General features: G+C 50.0%; 1 protein-coding gene across 1 annotated transcript in view; it reads left to right on the top strand.

Moving 5' to 3' along the window:
* Positions 1–17,721, top strand: part of CFAP46 (cilia and flagella associated protein 46) — a 123,098-nt gene that overhangs the window by 83,169 nt on the left and 22,208 nt on the right. The window contains exons 40-47 of the mRNA XM_051973884.1: positions 3,752–3,887; positions 6,213–6,401; positions 7,653–7,841; positions 10,036–10,170; positions 10,787–10,966; positions 13,232–13,402; positions 14,578–14,675; positions 15,571–15,647. Coding sequence (XP_051829844.1) covers positions 3,752–3,887; positions 6,213–6,401; positions 7,653–7,841; positions 10,036–10,170; positions 10,787–10,966; positions 13,232–13,402; positions 14,578–14,675; positions 15,571–15,647 — 1,175 coding nt within the window. The remainder of the gene's footprint in view (positions 1–3,751; positions 3,888–6,212; positions 6,402–7,652; positions 7,842–10,035; positions 10,171–10,786; positions 10,967–13,231; positions 13,403–14,577; positions 14,676–15,570; positions 15,648–17,721) is intronic.

The raw sequence follows: 17,721 nt of genomic DNA, 5'->3' as shown, positions 1-17,721 counted from the left end.
AGGCTCCTTGTGCCACTCGGCGACTGCTGGGAGAGCTGGGTTCTGACCTTCCACGGACTCACTGTGTGACCTCAGGCTGGGATTCTGGCTCTGCAGGCGGGAAGGCCTGAGTTTGAATCCAGCCTCCACACTTCCTAGCCTGTGACTCAACCTCTGTTCCCCTGAGTTTCCTCATCTGCCAAAGGGGGTCACAATAACACTTCCATGCTAGGGTCACTGGGATTGCCAAATCCAATGATATTTGTGAAAAGCAGTTAGCGTGGTGCCTGGGATATAGGAGGCACTTCACAGACGCTTATTTCCTTCCTTCCTGTGACTCTTCCACCAAAGTCTTTGGTCCTTTCAAACGGTTCAGTTTCCAGAATATGTCTAATGTTACCTGTAAAAATGACCCTTAAGATGATGTATCCCTCTCTGCTGTAATAGCCAAAGGACCATAGGATCTTGAGGTGTGAGTTGTAGTTCTTGAACCCCTTGAGAGTAGGGACTGTGCTTTTCTGGCTGCATGCCCAGCACTTAGGACAGTGCTTGGAACAGGGGAAACACTCAATGATTTTTCCCTCATTCATTCATTCATCCATTTCATTAATTACTGAGTGAGCACAATGTGGCTTATACCAACTCCTCTGAGATCACTGAGTGAGTGCTTGAGGAGAGAAGGTCGTGGGAAGAGGGACCCAGATGCCCCACAAATAATCTAGTAAAAATCTAAGTGTGCTGGAATGATAAATATGGAAGAAACAACAGAAAACTATCTTGTCCAGGACAGAAGAAAGAGTGTAAGAATCCTGTGAAAGCTGTGGATAGAGACAGATCAGGAAGATGGAAAGATCCTGGTCCTCACCCCAAAACAGCCCCCAGAAATCTTTCAAGAAAAGGGATCTGAGCAGCAGAAGATGGTTCTGGAACCACAGCCAAGCAGGAGCCTGCATCTGAAACACAGTAGGAGTTAAGGCCATACAATTCCTTCAGAGAGCGGAACCTCGGCTTCCCCAACACCATTGGAATACAGAAATAGAATTTGGCCCAAACACAAAGCTCCGTGTTATAAACCTATTCTAAAGATATGAGAAACAGAAGAAAACACTTAAACACAATAAAGAGATATCTTGGACTGAGATACTCTCTAGGAATAAGACCAGAAGAAGAGGACACTTCCACAACAAATTCAATTCAAGCCTCAGAAGACTACAAAGAGTACAAGAGTATTCGAAAGAAATTAAACAAGAAGCAAAATTGGGAGAATAAAATAAGAAACAAATATGGAGGAAATCATGACAAGGGTTAATACCATAGGATAGATGGTGATAAAACTTAGTTACTAAACCAAATAATATCAAACAGAAAATAGCAATTCAGTGAGGAGGAAGGAGAAGGAAAAGGAAAAAGAAATGGAAATAGAGGAGAGGAAGAAGAAAAAGCAACAGAAGTTGAAATACAATATTTCAAGGTATCAAAAATGAAAATTGCTTAGGTCTCTTAGAACCTGAAGGCTATTTGTGAAAATAGATATGATCCATCAGCTACTTCCTGAAAGAAACCACAAAATTACCCAGGCATGTCACAACAAAATCTGAATTTCTAAGAAAAAAGAAAAAAATATGATAAACTGACAGAAAGTCAAAGTACCAAGGAGTTATTATCACTACCAAATATATGATATTTCAAAAGATAACAATTTAGAACCAAGAATAACCTACATGGCAAAATTGAGAATAATCCTGGGATGGAAGTAGGTAGAATGCATTTCAAATGAGAGGATTTCAAAGCATCTCTGATGCAAAGAATTGAGTAGGCACTTTGACATGGAAATGGAATAGTCAAAAGACTGAGAAGAAATGTGTGGGATGAGCTGTCCACATATAAATAGGAAAAGAAAAAATAGTTTCTAATGTCTTCAAGGATTATAAAGAAATCTGACTAAGATGAGCTAAGGGCCTGAGGTGGTTTCGTTATTTTCAAAAAATATTTTTTCTAGCTTTGTGACAAGTATGTTAAGGTCCTCCACTTTTATAGTTTTACTACAGTTCTCCCTGCAGTTTAACTCACTTTTCCTTTAAATATTTAGATGTGATGCTGTTTGGTGCATAAATATTAAATATTGATATTTGTCCATTATCTATAGCACTTTAGCTGCAAGTAGTAGAGAAAAGCAGGGAAACCGTTCGTTTTTTTAAAAAAAAAAAATAAAAAGTTAAGAACTTGAATAGAACTTTAACCATATTAAAAGATTATAGATCTTTAGAAATTGATTAATAGAAACAGAAAAAATATATCTTTTTAAAAATAACGTATTATTTCCTTTTTACATGTAAAAACTTAAAAAAAAATTTTTTTAATTTTGAATCCCAAATCCTATCCCTTCTTTTCTCCTCTCCCCTCTGCTTGAGATGGTTGAGCAATCTTATAAATTCTACAATTAAGAATTTACATCTTTAAAATATTGATGCTGTGTCAAGGCATAAAAACCTTATACCCCAAAATGAAAAAAATTAATTGACCATTCACATAGTAACATATTGACACATAATTTGCTAACCACAGTGCAGTAACTATATTTATTAAAGAGCCCCTGAATGAAAAACTTAAAAACTAGTTGAAGATAGTAATTTAATCCTAAAGAGTTGGTAGATAAAAACATGAATCATAAAAATAATAGTACATTTCACAAAAGCAAAGGACATCTAAAAATATGACAAAATATGGGATACAACTGTCATAATAAAAAACTTTAATGAAGAGAAACTGAGGCATAAAGTTACAAGTTTTATTAAGACTAGCAAGTGCTAATAAATGGGATCCAAGACTCCTTAGTAAATAAGAACCCTTCCAACAGTCAGGGCAACTCTTTAATACAGTTGATGATGTGAACTAAACTAAGATTGACTGATAGAAGGTGGGCTTACATTTGGTATGACTCAGAAAAGGTATTTCTAGAACTCATGGCAATGGGAAACATCACTAACAATCTCTGGAATATCTCATGGTCAGCAAACATCGCATGGCCAAGTTCACTCATCTTTCCTCCACTTCTCTCTTCCTTTAGGAGCAAAAATATAAACATTTTGAGTCTTTGTGGTCAAACTGTAGGCAATAAGAATAGGATGTTAAACTCTTACAAACTTTTATCCCTGAGGTCTCTACAATCAAGTCTTCATTTGTTCCATAAATATTGATTTCCAGTAATAAAATACATTCTCAGTTAATAACATGCAAAAAAGTGGGGTATCAATTTTCAATTTCATAGTAGTCCATAAAAGAAAATGTTTATCTCTGAAAACCTTAATAGTTGAGAGAATAAATCAATGAATTGGTCATACAATTAAGACTAAAAGAAAAATTAAATACCCAAGTAGAAATTCTGAACATCAAAGAAGAGAGAAAAAACTGAAAGCAAAAATTAAAATAGAAACAAAATTTATTGATAAAACTTAAAAGAGCTTTATGAAAATCTGATAAAATAAAGCTAGCTCACCTTAAAAAAAGAAAAGGAAAGCCAAATTGTTCATATTAAAAATAAAAAAGAATTTGCAACATTAAACAAGAAATTAAAAGACAATCAGAAACTTTTGACCAATAAAATTCCAACAAACTAAAAACTGAGATGAAATTGAAGAATAATTACAAAACTACATAGTTTGGAGAAGAAAACATTTTAATGAGTCAGTGTCAGTTTTAGTAGGTCACCTGGCTCATGAACAATGTAAATACGTTTGCCTCCAAAGTTGATGCTATCTATCTTTTTTTTAAGGGTACTTGCTAGCTCTGAAACTGATGAAAAAAAAAAGATTTGCTATTATTTAGAAGCCTATAACTTGACCCAGAAAGCTATTATGTATCTGGAAGAAATATATTATAACATTCAGTCTCTGCTGCCCCTTAGTGAGGTAAGTGCTCATTTTTCTAAGGCTCTTTAACAGGTACACACCCAGAGAGGATCTTTTCCCTTAGCAGATTGCTTCTCCTCATTATTGGCTAAATGTCTGCCATGGGGCTCCCATTCCTTTGAGGAGAAATGTACAAGAAAGAAAAGGATAGTCAAAGAGCTGTCAGAGGATTCAGGTTCAAATCCCAGTTTTTGCTCTTGACTTCTTGTGTATTCCTGGACAAGGGTCCATGACAAAAATCAGAATCTCAGGGAAGACAATGGCCATCCTCTACCAAGATGGAGCCTTGGAGTTGCTGCCATCAGAAACAGTCAGTGAGGCTGAAGCAGCACTGCACAAGCACCCACCATTTTGGAAGTTCTCAGCTCAGTAGTGGGAAAGATTTCCTGCTTGCTCACAGTCTGATAGGTAGCTAAGATGCAAATGCACATCTGTGATGGCCAGTGAGGTATGGTGAGAACTTCTCGCTGTAAATCTTCCAACAGAGGAGGCCCAGATACACTTTGGGGGATTTTCTCACTCTCTTGCTCCCCGGCTCTGACCTAGTGATAAGGTGATCACTTAATCATCTCTTAAGTCAATTAATCCACAAGCATTAATTAAGTACTAACCAAGAGCTAAGCCCTGTCCTACGTGCTGAATACACAAAACTAGTGAGAAGGTACCTGCCCTATAGCAGCTTATAATGTGCTTGAGTGATATATAGACAGGGATATCTCCCTTATTAGAAGGTAAGATGATATGTACAAAATGAATCCAGGAGAATGGGGAAGGCAACCAAAAGTTTAGGGAGAGTCACAGACCCCTGAGGGAGATCGAGTCTTGAATGAAGCTAAGGATTACCAAAGAAAGATCAGAAAGGAGTGTGTTCAGGGATTAAGGGTTTTCTGAGCAAAAACATGGAGGCCGAGATGGAATTTCCAGTTTTCCTAGAGCAGAGAATGTGTGAGAAGCAATGGATGATTGCCCGGAAAGGGAGACTGGAGAAAGCTTGTGAAGGGTTCTCACTGCCCACTAGAGGAGGGGGCATTGGAGGGTATCTGAGAAGTCATGGAAGCCTGTGAAGCTTCTTGAGTGGAGGATACCATGGCCAGATCCATGCTGCAGGAATACCTTGGATTGGAGAGGGAAGAGTCTGGTGGTGACATCAGGAAGACTAGGTGAAAAAGGAAGGTAGCCAAGTGAGAGCTCTTGAATGAGGAACCCTTGCTCCCCTAGATATCAGGGCATTATTCAGAGTCCCCAAGAAGTATAGGGCTTCTGCCCTCTGCAGAAGACCTCTCTTGCTCTGCTGCTTCCAGTAAATCAGGCTGCCCCTCTTTTTTCAATTTCTTGCTGCTCCAAAGGTCATTGCAGCAGCTCCATTTCTCAGGCAGGGTCATGTCAAGCCCAGAATTCCCTGCAGCACTGAGCACTGCAAGGCAAGGCTAGACCTTTCAGATTTGACCTCCTCCCACTGTCTCTGCCTACTGACTCCATTTAGCTTTTTTTTTCTTTCTACTCCCCACTAGTTTCTAATACCAGAAAGGCCTTAAGCCAAAGGTATTTTATTTTTTCAAGTTCTTCCCACTCCAGTGAGTCAGAGAACAGAGAGAGGGTCCAGCAGAGAGAGGATGGTGATCAGAAAGTCATTCAGGCTTCCTGCAGGAGCAAGGGGGCATTTGAACTGGGTTTTATAGGAGGAGTCAGAACTGAGCAGCAAACAGGACAGAGGATTTTGCAAGCGAGGGATAGCATGGACGGAAGCCTCGTGGCTGGAGGATGCTTGCCTCCATAGCCTTCCCACTCTAGCTCAGGGCTTCCCCCACTGGGCACAGATGTGACCACCCAGTAGCATCAGCAGCTCCTGTGGCTGCAAGGATTGCCCTTAACGCTATACCCTCCACACTGGGCCCAGGGCCCTCTTCAGGCCTGTCCCATTTGCCATTCCCTATTTTGAAAGCCGGGCTGTTCTGTCTGCATTCTCTTGACCTTCCCCTTGGTTGTGCTTCCTGCTTGGAATGCCCACCCTCATCACTCTTGCCTCTCAGAAGCCTTACCTTCCTCAAGGCGCCCCAGGCCCATGCTCCATGGGTGTGAGGGGGTGTTCCCATAGGCAGGTCTCCCCATTTGAGGGCTGGAATTGTCTCCTTTTTGTCCTAAGCTCTGGCACAGGGACACAGGGTGTGTTTATTAGTGGGCTAATGCATGGAATGGATTAATAAGGTCTGCTGTCCCAATAGGGAGGGTGGGAGGGCTTAAGGCTGGACTAGTGCCGGTGACAATGAAGCACTGGATGATGGGCCTGTAGACACAGAACATCTGGGTGCCATGTTGCCTTTGCAGACCCAGAACATCAGCATTCCTCTGATGAGGAAGCTCGCCCACCTCAAGTTAAAGCTGGCCGAAATCTCAGTGGAGATAATGCAGTATAATCTGGAGAAAGCTCTGCAAGAAGAAATGAAAAAAGGGACGTGGGAAAAAATCCTGGCCGACTACTTGTTGGATACCAACGACTTCACCAAGCTGGAATGGGTAATTAGCACAGAAACTTAGGAGCCCTCTGCCAAAAATCCTGTTAGCCTGAAAGGGGGTGCCATTATTATCCCCATTTTACATGAAGAAATGAGATAGAAAGGTGAAGCTTGCCCAGGGTCACCCATCAAGGAAGAGTCTGGAGTTAGAGGGATCAACTTCAGGTCTTTATGACTCCAGGCTCAGGGCTTTGTGCTCTGTGGTGCCCCTAACAAGCCTGGAGTTTGGGGGAGATGTTTTCCATTGCCCAGCTTCTCTGGAACTCTCCTTTTCTGGGATAGACACTCTTTGTCAGCCAGGATTTCCCCCAGTGAGATCAAGAACTTGAGCTCTATTGACATAGGAATCAGCGTGGAAGGAGGGATTAGACATGGCAGCTCATTTTTTAAATTTCTAGTTTTGTGGCCCGTCATAACAAGATCCTTCCAGCCTTGAGCCTGGTGAGCTGCTCTCCAAGGTCCTTCCTGCTTGGGAAGCCTGGTGAGCTGCTCTCCAAGGTCCTTCCTGCTTGGGAAACATGGTAAGCTGCTCTCCAAGGTCCTTAAAGCCTTCGAGAGTCGGATGAGCTGCTCTTAGGGATTCTTTCCAGCACCAAGTCCAGCACCAAGGAATGACTTAATTTTAGTAATGACTTTCATGTTCATCACCTAATAAAGCTGAAAACTATTTACTGAAGGAGAGTTCCATTAAGTAGGTAGATTTCCTCTCCAATTTGGGGACAAAAGTTAAAAGGGAAAAAACTTCCTTTTCTGTTTGAGGCATTTTTTCTCCTTTACAAGGCATGACCAAAATAGCTCTGCTGATGATCTTAGGAAGGGATCTGGGAATGTGCCAGGGATTTTCCTGCAAACGGAAAAGCCTCTGACTTCCCTGCCCCATTCACCCTGTCTTTGCCTGCCCTTGGACTTTTGCTGTCATAGCGGCCCATTTCTCATGGGTACCATCCCTTCCTCAAGCCAAGTCAAGAGTTTTTATTTGACTTATACAGTTTTTTCCACCCTTCCCCTGCCCCATTACATCCCCAAGACCAAACCTGACCACATAATAGCAAGGACCTTCAAAATGAAAGCTGTGAAGTTCAAGGAAGGAAAAACTGAGGCAGATATGACATGTTCCTTTGGGGTTCTTTCTATATTTGTTAAGATGATTTCCTGCTTTGTTCTAAAGGTCACTTGCAGTCTGTGTCCCTGAGTTTTAGAGTGCAGTAGGAACTCACTCTGGTTTCATCTCACAACTCTGGGGTTCTTCCAGGACTGGTTCTACCTGAAACGAACGGTGGCCCACAGAACTTTGGCCCAGTTGGAGAGCATGCAGCACTTATGCATCGGATGCAGCGCTCTTAAAGCAGAGCTCTTGTATTTCGTTGGGAAAACGTTCCGTCTCTTGGCTCTTCAGACCGACCCTATTCCTTTGTCTCATTACTGGGATGAAAACTTCTTGGTACGTGACAGTCTCTTGAAAGTCTTCAACTTGGGACACAGAGAGGAAAGAAAGTGTGTTTTCCTTCCCTGGTGATGTCTGTGCTCAGAAGTGAGGGGTGGACTTGCGCAGTGTCAGCTAGACACTCTCAGGGCCAAGAATGCTTTGTTCACATCCCACCTCTTGACGTGTACCTGCCTGGGGGACTTTGGGAAAGGCACTTGACTTTTCAGGCCTCCGATCATCTCTCCAATACCCCCAGTGGCAGAGGAGGTACTAGTTTGATTGAGTAGAAAGCAGGTTTGCTGCTCATGGAGCTAGTTCCCAAAATAATAAGTCTCTATCATCAACAATGGAGCGGGAGAGCCACCTGAAATCAAGGGCAGAGTCAGTGAATCAGTGCTCTCCCTGGCTGAGCCTCAGCAATGGATATGGCAAGGCAGCCATACTAGGTGGTCCAAGATGAGACTTTCCATGACCTCCCTTGGAAGATCAGCCTTCTAGACAGAGTCCACAGAGCTTAGACTAGACTGGCTCAGATCTGTGAACAGCGTGTCAGAAGAGAGCAAGGAGAGCTATGGCTCTGGTGAAGCTCAGGCTGGTAGGGACTGAGGGAAAGAAGCAGGGGGACCCCCAAGAGCATTGGCTGCCCCTGAGATAGCTGTTTTCCCAACCATATTTGGAGGGAGCAGGCAAGCTTGACTTATACAGTCTTTTCCACCCTTCCCCTGCCCCATTACATCCCCAAGACCAGACCTGACCACATAATAGCAAGGACCTTCAGAATGAAAGCTGTGTCAGCAATGATCCACAGCAGATCATAGCTTTCCCTTTTCATAAGTGATGAGAAAACGGAAGGCAAGATCCCAATGTGCTTATCGTGCATTTGATTCCATAGAGCACTTAAAGGCTTCTTCCGACGGGAGTCTCCCTTCCATCAGCCCACTCATCAGATTATCCCCAAATTCCTTGAATGACATCAGTCGGCCTACTGAACATCCTTCCTCACATATATAGCAGGAGAACATCTGTAATAAGTCAGTCAGTGAGTCAGCAAACACTTATTAAGCACCTACTATGGCCCAGGGTTTGCTAAGAGTTCATGATACAAAGAGAAGACAAAAGGCAGGAGACCACCTGCAGACTACATGTACCGCTCTATGCCAGAGAGGTGGTAGCTCAGTCATTTCCAGTCACATCAAACTCTCCCATTTGGGGTTTTCTTGGCAAAGATGGCCGTGTGGCTTGTCATTTCCTTCTCTAACCCATTATACGGATGAGGACAGCAGAGTCAAGTGATCTACCTAGAATCACACAGCTAGTACATGTCTGAGGCAATTTAAACTCAGGCCTTCCTGAGGGCCAGCCCGGGACTCTTCTCCACTGCTCAGCTCGCCACCCACTCGGCCCACTTGTCCTGGGCTACCCTTCTCTGGACATAATGAAGTGCCTCTCCATCCGCCATCTTCTTTTTGCTACTCAGAGGATCCTCTCCACCTTGCCTTCTTTGAATATTCCCCAGATTCTCCATGTCTTTCTTCAGCTCCCATCCTCCCAAATGACTGACAATAGCAGAGTTCAGAAGGCCTGTCCTGGCCTTCCTTGTCCTAGAGAAGAGTCTCTGGGACGGGCAGGCTTGAGAGTATAGCCTTATAAGCCATTGGGGGGAGTCTCCAACGCCCCGGGCCAGCTTCTTTGCTTAGGAAAAATCTCTTTAAAATAAAAGGGACTGAAGCAAAATGGCCCACAGGAAGCTGGCCCTCGGAATCAGTGCAGTGAACAGGAAGGGACCAGATGAAGGGCATCCTGGGTACGGAAAGAATTGGCTGAGTTTTATCAGTGATCTCTGCGAGACGCTGTCAGCAGAGAGAAAGGCTTTGGGAGACATGGAGCCCAAGGAGCCTTGGAGAAGGGGGTCTTTTCACTTTGTCCCTTAAGTGCTCTGTCCACTTTGTCCAAAAAAAAGGAAAAAGGAGTCTAGAAAAAGGGCATGGATCTTGAGTTTCTGAGAGAATTGTAGTCTGGTGGATATTCTTTTTGAGCTGTGGATTGGACAGAAAGTTGCTTGAGTCTCTTCCACTTCTAAAATCAGTGATTCAGGGGCTGGCCCGAGAGATAAGCTAATGAAAACTGATCACCACACTGACGTTTGGGGGCCAGGTGAAACTGCTCGGCGTTCCATGGGCCCAGGCATTCCCCGGAACTTGTCTTGCAGTTTGATGCCAGAATGACAGTCATGGCACAGGTGGAGACAGACCCCGAGGAGATTGAGACCAAACCAAAGTGGAGGCCGGACTTTGTGGGCACTCCCCAAAACGAAGACCAGATCCAGAAGGCCAGAGAACTAAAGGTACTGGGTCTTCCCATCAGGAGGTGGGCGAGCGCAGGAGGCTGAGAATCAAGCTGCGGTCACGCTGATCGGAGTTCTGAGGTCTCCCAGACAGCCTCTTCTCTGGTCCTGGCCAGCCGCCCTCTGCCGCAGTCCGTACCGGCCTTCTCTGAAACCGGCCGGCCGGTGTTTCTAGCTCTAGCATTTTCCCCTTTCTTATACCACAGCTCGTCCAGTGACCCCCCACTTCACAGTCACCCCCTCCATTTCCAGAGGAACGATGGTGATGGAGGTGATGGATTTGAAGTGCAGAATGACACACATGTTTCTGGACATGGCCACTGAGGGGATTTTCAAGGGGGTTTTTCTTTTTCTTTTTTTTTTTCTTTAAATGAGAAGGTGGGAGGCAGAAAAAACAAATGCTTGTTACTTGAAAAAAGTAGCAATTAAAAGAAATCTGCCTGTCTCTCTGTCTCTGTCGGTCTGTCTCTCTCTGTCCCTGTCTGTCTCTTTGTCATCTACGTCCCTGTCTCTCTGTCTGTCCTCCATCTCTCTCTGTCTCTATGTGTCTGTCTCTCTGTCATCCATCTCTATGTCCTTGTCTGTCTGTCTGTCTGTCTGTCTGTCACCTCCTCAGAAAAGGTTTGCGCTGGCCCAGAAATTCCACTCCCAGGCGTCTGAGGTTCTGCTTCAGTGCCTGCAAGTCTGTCTTAGCAAAAACCAGATCAGCACCGCAGCCAAAGCCAGCCTCGAGATGACGGAGAGCATCGGTGTCTTGGACCACGCTTCTGCCTGCCAGTTCCTGGCCCTTCACCAGGTGAGGAGGTGCCGGGCCCGGGCCTTCTGCGAGCCTGTTTGCCAGCACTTATGGAAACTGGGAAACTGATCTGGTTTGCATTAAGCTCCTGTGGAAGGGTCAGGGACTCTGCAAGCCCGAATCCCTGAAGGGAAGCATCCTGGGGGACCGAGCTCATTCAGGCCCTGAGGGGAGGCGCTCATTCTTTGAAGGGTCTGTGGGATCTGAGCTGGGTTTGTGCTGGGGCGTTCTTTGCTCTTGTTGCCTCGGAAATTCAAGGCAAGTGGAAGGAAGAGTGCACTGAGAATCTGGTCTCGGCCATTTCCTTCCAAAGCAGTCTTGACCATGTCCCTTCCTTCCGCAAGCCTTGGTTTCCCTATCTGGAAAACATGGCCCCCAAGGCCTCTTCCTCTCTGATATTCTGTGAGCCAGTGCCCTCTGCTCTTATCTGAGTACAAAATCAGGTCCCTGACAGTGGGGTCCGAAGGGAAGCACCATCTGGACAGCAATTGGGGATCCTCGAAGGACTCCCGGGAGGCTGCTTAGGGTCATTGAATGCCCCATGACAAACCTGCTGGCTCTGTGTGTGTCTCCCCTCTCTGTGTCCGTCTCTGTGTCCGTCTCTGTCTCCCCTCTCTGTGTCCATCTCTGTATCCATCTCTGTCTCCCCTCTCTGTGTCCATCTCTGTGTCCGTCTCTGTTTCCCCTCTCTGTGTCTGTCTCTGTCTCCCCTCTCTGTGTCCATCTCTGTATCCATTTGTCTCCCCTCTCCGTGTCTGTCTCTGTCCATCTCTGTCTCCCCTCTCTGTGTCTGTCTCTGTATCCATTTGTCTCCCCTCTCCGTGTCTGTCTCTGTCCATCTCTGTCTCCCCTCTCTGTGTCTGTCTCTGTGTCTGTCTCTGTCTCCCCTCTCTGTGTCTGTCTCTGTCTCCCCTCTCTGTCTGTCTCTGTCTCCCCTCTCTGTGTCTGTCTCTGTATCCATTTGTCTCCCCTCTCCATGTCTGTCTCTGTCCATCTCTGTCTCCCCTCTCTGTGTCCATCTCTGTGTCCGTCTCTGTTTCCCCTCTCTGTGTCTGTCTCTGTCTCCCCTCTCTGTGTCTGTTTGTCTGTCTCCCCTCTCTGTGTCCATCTCTGTGTCTGTCTCTGTCTCCCCTCTCTGGGTCCGTCTGTCTCCCCTCTCTGTGTCCGTCTGTCTCCCCTCTCTGTGTCCGTCTGTCTCCCCTCTCTGTGTCTGTCTCTGTATCCATTTGTCTCCCCTCTCCGTGTCTGTCTCTGTCCATCTCTGTCTCTCCTCTCTGTGTCCATCTCTGTGTCCGTCTGTCTCCCCTCTCTGTGTCCGTCTCTGTCTCCCCTCTCTGTGTCCATCTCTGTGTCCGTCTCTGTCTCCCCTCTCTGTGTCCATCTCTGTCTCCCCTCTCTGTGTCCATCTCTGTGTCCGTCTCTGTCTCCCCTCTCTGTGTCCGTCTGTCTCCCCTCTCTGTGTCCATCTGTCTCCCCTCTCTGTGTCTGTCTCTATTCATCTGTCTCCCCTCTCTGTGTCCATCTCTGTGTCCGTCTCTGTCTCCCCTCTCTGTGTCCGTCTGTCTCCCCTCTCTGTGTCTGTTTGTCTGTCTCCATCTCTTCTCCTTTCTCTCTCTCAGAAGGGCTGAATCAGAGGGCCCTCACCCAGCGGGGAGAAAGCCCTTCTGGCCCTCCCCTCGCCCTGCAGTCGCCACGCGGGGTCTCCTGGAGACAAACTCCAGCCTGGCACTTCAGACTCCCCCGGGCGCTCTCCCTTCTCTGCCTGGGATTCCACGAGTCCCCTCAGACATCCTGTGCCCCCCAGGGCAGCTGAGCCAGGGCCTAAAATGTCCGGGCCCCGGGGCTGCCGCTGCCCATTCTCCTTGCCCATTTCTTGGCTCTGGCGGGGCAGGGAAGGCTTTTCCCAGAACCAGGCCTAAGGCCTTGATCATAATGGTGGTTAATCAGGACTGGAGATGTCCAGGTAGCAGGAGCGGAGCCAAAGTCCAACCTGGGTGCTCAGGGCTCTCTCTAGGAAGGCAGAGGGGAACCGAAGCTGCTCCTGCCCCTCCCCTCTGTGCACCCCTCCCCTCTGCTCACCCTCTCCCCTCTGCCCTCTCTCTCCCCTCTGCCCTCCCTCTCCTCTCTGCCCACCCTCCCCTCTGCCCACCCCCCCAGATTGTGCCCTTGGCGCTGCCCTCTGTGGTGAGGGGCCCACTGTCTGCTGGACTCGGGGTGGGGGTGAAGGGGGGTGGGGGAGCCTGCGCTAATCTGCTCCGTCCCCAGAGCTGCCTGGCATCCCTGGCCATGAAAAAGCTCCTGCTCTCCATTACCACCAACACCAGAAGCTCCCAGATGGCCGCCCTGCTCCAGCTTCACGAAGGGCTGCAGCAGCAAGGGAAGTCGGGGACGGGCCTCTTCTTCCACGTGGAGCAGAAGCTGCAGCAGATTTCCAAGGTCAGCCCCCCAGGGCCCACTGCAGGCCAGAGGCCGGTGCCCCGGAGCGTCGGAGCTGGGGCAGCGCCCACGTGCCAGCTCCTGGAGCTGCCTCGCCCTCGCCTCCTGGGGGTCCCGGAGCTCTCCCAGCTTCCTGGGGAAGTTGTGAAGGGCCCCGTGCTCTCTCCAGGCCCACGCAGGGAGACTCCCGGCCCGGACCTCTTCCCTCTCTGCTCGGGGCATGTGGTCCCAGGCTAATCCACAGCCCGCTGGCCGACAAAGTTGGGATTCTTGGGAAGGATGGAGAGAAAGGAGGGGAAGGCTCCTGCTCACCGGCCTCCTCACACCATTGGGACGGTCCTTTCCCCAGCCACGGCCTCCCGGTGCCATCCCGGCAGCATCCGCTCCTTCCTGGCCACTCTCCCATTTTCTCCCCCACAAAGTCCTTGCGGGCAGCCCCCGGGACTCTCAGGGGTGTCCCCCATCTCTCCTGTTGCTGCTGAGCCACCCTTCTCCACCCCTGCCCTCGAGGACCCCCAGACCCTCCACACATGACCCGTCCCCACAGGGCTGGCTCCAGACTGAGGCCGTCCCCTCGGCCTGACCTTCCAGGCGCGCCATCAGCTCCCCCCAGGGTCTTTTCCAGGCCCCCTTCTCTGGCCTTCTTCCACTCTCCTAGCAGCCTCCCACATGCCTTCTTCCTCCCTTCCCTCTCCTCCTCCCCGCCCCATCACCCCCTCCCTCCTCCCATCACCCCCTCCCCCGGTCCTCTAGGAATCCCCCCGGGAGCCTGGAGGGAGGGGGCTGGGGACTGGCGTGCTGGGAGAGCTCCCACAATTCTGCGAAGGCTGGAGGGGCAGGACTTTGGGGGAGTCCTGAGTGGGGGGGACTTGTGTGGTTTGGAAGGGCGGAGGAAGCCTGATTGAGGGGAAGGTCAGGTACAGAGAGAGTCTGGGCCACAGGCGGGAGCCAGTCCTGGAGGGAAGGGGGGGAGGGGAGGGAGAGAGGGAAAGGAGTGGGGAGGGGCTGGCCCCGGCTACAAGGATAGCTCCTCCCTTCGAGTGCCAGGGTGGGGTGGGGGGAGAGGAGGAAAGCCAGGTGGGGGGCAGGGAGCGCGTGCTGGGGAACAGGGGGACGGGAGATGAGCAGAGACTTGGGAGCCGAGGTTCCGACCGCGGGCGGTGTCCCCCCCCCAGGCCTGGCAGAACCTCGGTATCACCGAGCAGCACTTTAACATTCTCGGCGACCTCCCCCCGAGCTACCGGGTCATCATCCTCCAGCACTCTGCCGACAGGTAGGCCCCGCCCGCTGAGTCCTGGGCCCGTGAAGCTCCCCGAGCTGCCCGACGCCCTCCACCTTCCGTGGCTGTCGCATAGAACACGTGGGGGGGGGGGCGGGGCAGCTGCCCCCCCCCTCGCCTCCCTCCGTCTCTGGGGACTCTGTGTGCGGCCTGGGGGACGGGCCCACGGGGGGGGGAGGGGAGGGGATGAGCCCCCTCTAGGGATTCTGCTGAACAGAAACGTCACCAAGAATCTGCATCTGCCGGGCCCGACCTGGCCACGGGCAGGGAAGGAAACCAGGATTGGGGGGGGGGGGGAGGCGATCGCCAACTGTTCAATAGAAAACCCTCCGATGGGTCCGGAGAAGCCGGTACCTCCTGCTCCGAAAATCCAGGAAATAAGTCCCAGCGCGCGCGCGAATCCTTTTTCTGACTCTAGAGCGGGGACGGGCGCAGTGGGGACATTCCCCGGACAGGAGCCGTCCCGGATCCCGTCCAAGGCGCAGCCCTGCCAGGGAGCGGGGGAGGGGGCAGCGGGGCTCCCGGGGGCACTGCCGAGGGAGTAGTTTGTGAGCCAAGTGGGAGCAGAAGCGCGTGGCCGCTGCCGGGCCTGGTTCCGGGGAGGCCGGAGGCGCTCAGAGCAGGGCTTGGAGCCGGGAAGCCCTGAGGCGGGCCTGAGCACGCGGCTGAGCCCGGGACTCGCAGCCCGCCTGGGCCTGAGCGCTCTGAGGGCCTCGGCCTGGAGACTCGGCTCCCTCCCCGCCTTTGCTCTTGCACACGCGCACACACGCACATACCCCCTCACCCACACCCCCCGCAGTCGGTCTCGGGGGGTCTGGGCACTCCGCATCCGCCCCCCCCTTCCCCGCTCCCAGGCGCCGGGCCTGGAAGTTGGGCTTGTTTCCCGCAGGTCTGTCCTCTACGGCATGGTGTACGAGAAGTCCAAGTTTGTTCCTGGAGCCAAGGGAAAACCCCTTCAAATCGGCGGTGAGTGCGCCCGCCGGTCCCTTCCACCCGGCTCTCGGACCAGGGGGCCCCGCTCAGTCCCGCCCCAGCCCTGGGTTGCCCACCTGCCTTTGAGGGACCCGCTTGTTGGGACGCCGAGGGCCCCAGGCGGGCAGTGTCCTGGGCAAGTGGCCTTGGCTGCTGTCACCCCGCCTTGAGACTACTTGTCTGGAGGAAGGGGACCGGCCCCTCCCGGGGACTTTGCAGACCAGCCTCGAGGGCGGGCACAAGCCCATCCCGCGCCTGGGCACAGCCCCTGGGCACCCTCAGGTCAGCGGGGTCTCGGCTTAGGAAGCAGCAGCGTGGGCGGGAGGACCGAAGACCACCTTGGACTTTTCCCTGTTCTCATCCTCAGTTTCCTCATCTGTCAAAAGGAGCTAATAATAAAGCCTCCCTCCCAGGGTGGTTGAGGGAGCCCCCAAAGGTCATAGTGGAACATGCTCTAGAAACTGTGATTTTGGGACAAGGGCTCCCTCCGGTCCCTTCCCCATCCTCGGATGGGAACCTCCTTCTGGTTCGGAGCTTGGGGTTCTGCAGCTCGGAGAGGCTGGGTCTCCTGCCCGCCCACCTGTGAGAAAGGCCTGAGGGCCACCTGGCTGAGGACGGGGCCATGGCCCCTAGGCCCTGGAGGGGCCTCTCCCTATGGGGGACTGTGGGGGAGGGGACTGGTCCTTCAGTAAGTGTGGGAGCCCCCCACTCATCTCCAAGAAAACCATCACCCCTTTAGCAGGCTTACACACAGTCACACACACACACTCACTCACACACACACAGACACAGTCACACAGACACAGTCACACACACACACACAGTCACACTCATACACACACAGTCACACACACAGACACAGTCACACTCATACACACACAGAGTCACACACTCACAGTCACACACACACAGTCACACTCATACACACAGTCACACACACAAAGAGACAGTCACACACAGTCATACTCATATACACACAGTCACACTTATACATACACACAGTCACACACTCACTCACACACAGTCACTCACTCACACAGACACTCACACTCAGTACACACACTCACACACACAGTCACATACTCATACTCACACACACAGAGAGTCACACATACACACAGTCACACTTATACATACACACACAGTCACACTTATACATACACACAGTCACACACTCACACTCACACAAAGAGAGTCACACACACAGTCACACTTATACATATACACAGTCACACACTCACTCACAGTCACACACACACTCACACAGACACACTCAGACACACAGAGATAGTCACACACAGTCACACTTATACATACACAGTCACACACTCACTCACACTCACACAGTCACAAACACTCACACTCAGTACACACACACAGAGATAGTCACACTCACACTCACACAAACACTCACACTCAAGTCACACTCACACACACAGAGATAGTCACACACACACAGTCACACACAGTCACACTTATACATACACACAGTCACACACTCACACTCACACAGTCACACACACTCACACTCACACAAACACTCACACACACAGAGATAGTCACACTCACACTCACACAAACACTCACACTCAGTACACACACACTCACACACACAGAAATAGTCACACACACAGTCACACACAGTCACATTTATACATACACACAGTCACACACTCACTCACACTCACACAGTCACACACACTCACACTCACACAAACACTCACACACACAGAGATAGTCACACTCACACTCACACAAACACTCACACACACAGAGATAGTCACACACACACACAGTCACACTCATACACAGTCACACACATACACTCACACTCAGACACACAGAGATAGTCACACTCACACACACACAGTCACACACACTCATACTCACACACCAGTGCACCTGCTGTGGCCAGCCTCTCTCTGGCCCCACTCGGGGTGGGGGTTCCCCCTATTACTGAGATGTGGAGCTTGTGGTTCTTGGGGCTAGAATGAGCTGCTCTGGGTCTGGGGTTCCTCCAGCCACTCTCTGTCCTCTGCGACACTGGGATTTCTGGGCCGGAGGGGGC

The sequence above is a fragment of the Antechinus flavipes genome, chromosome 2, assembly GCF_016432865.1.
Source record: "Antechinus flavipes isolate AdamAnt ecotype Samford, QLD, Australia chromosome 2, AdamAnt_v2, whole genome shotgun sequence".
Lineage (NCBI taxonomy): Eukaryota > Metazoa > Chordata > Mammalia > Dasyuromorphia > Dasyuridae > Antechinus > Antechinus flavipes.
This window is presented reverse-complemented; position numbering and strand designations above follow the sequence as displayed.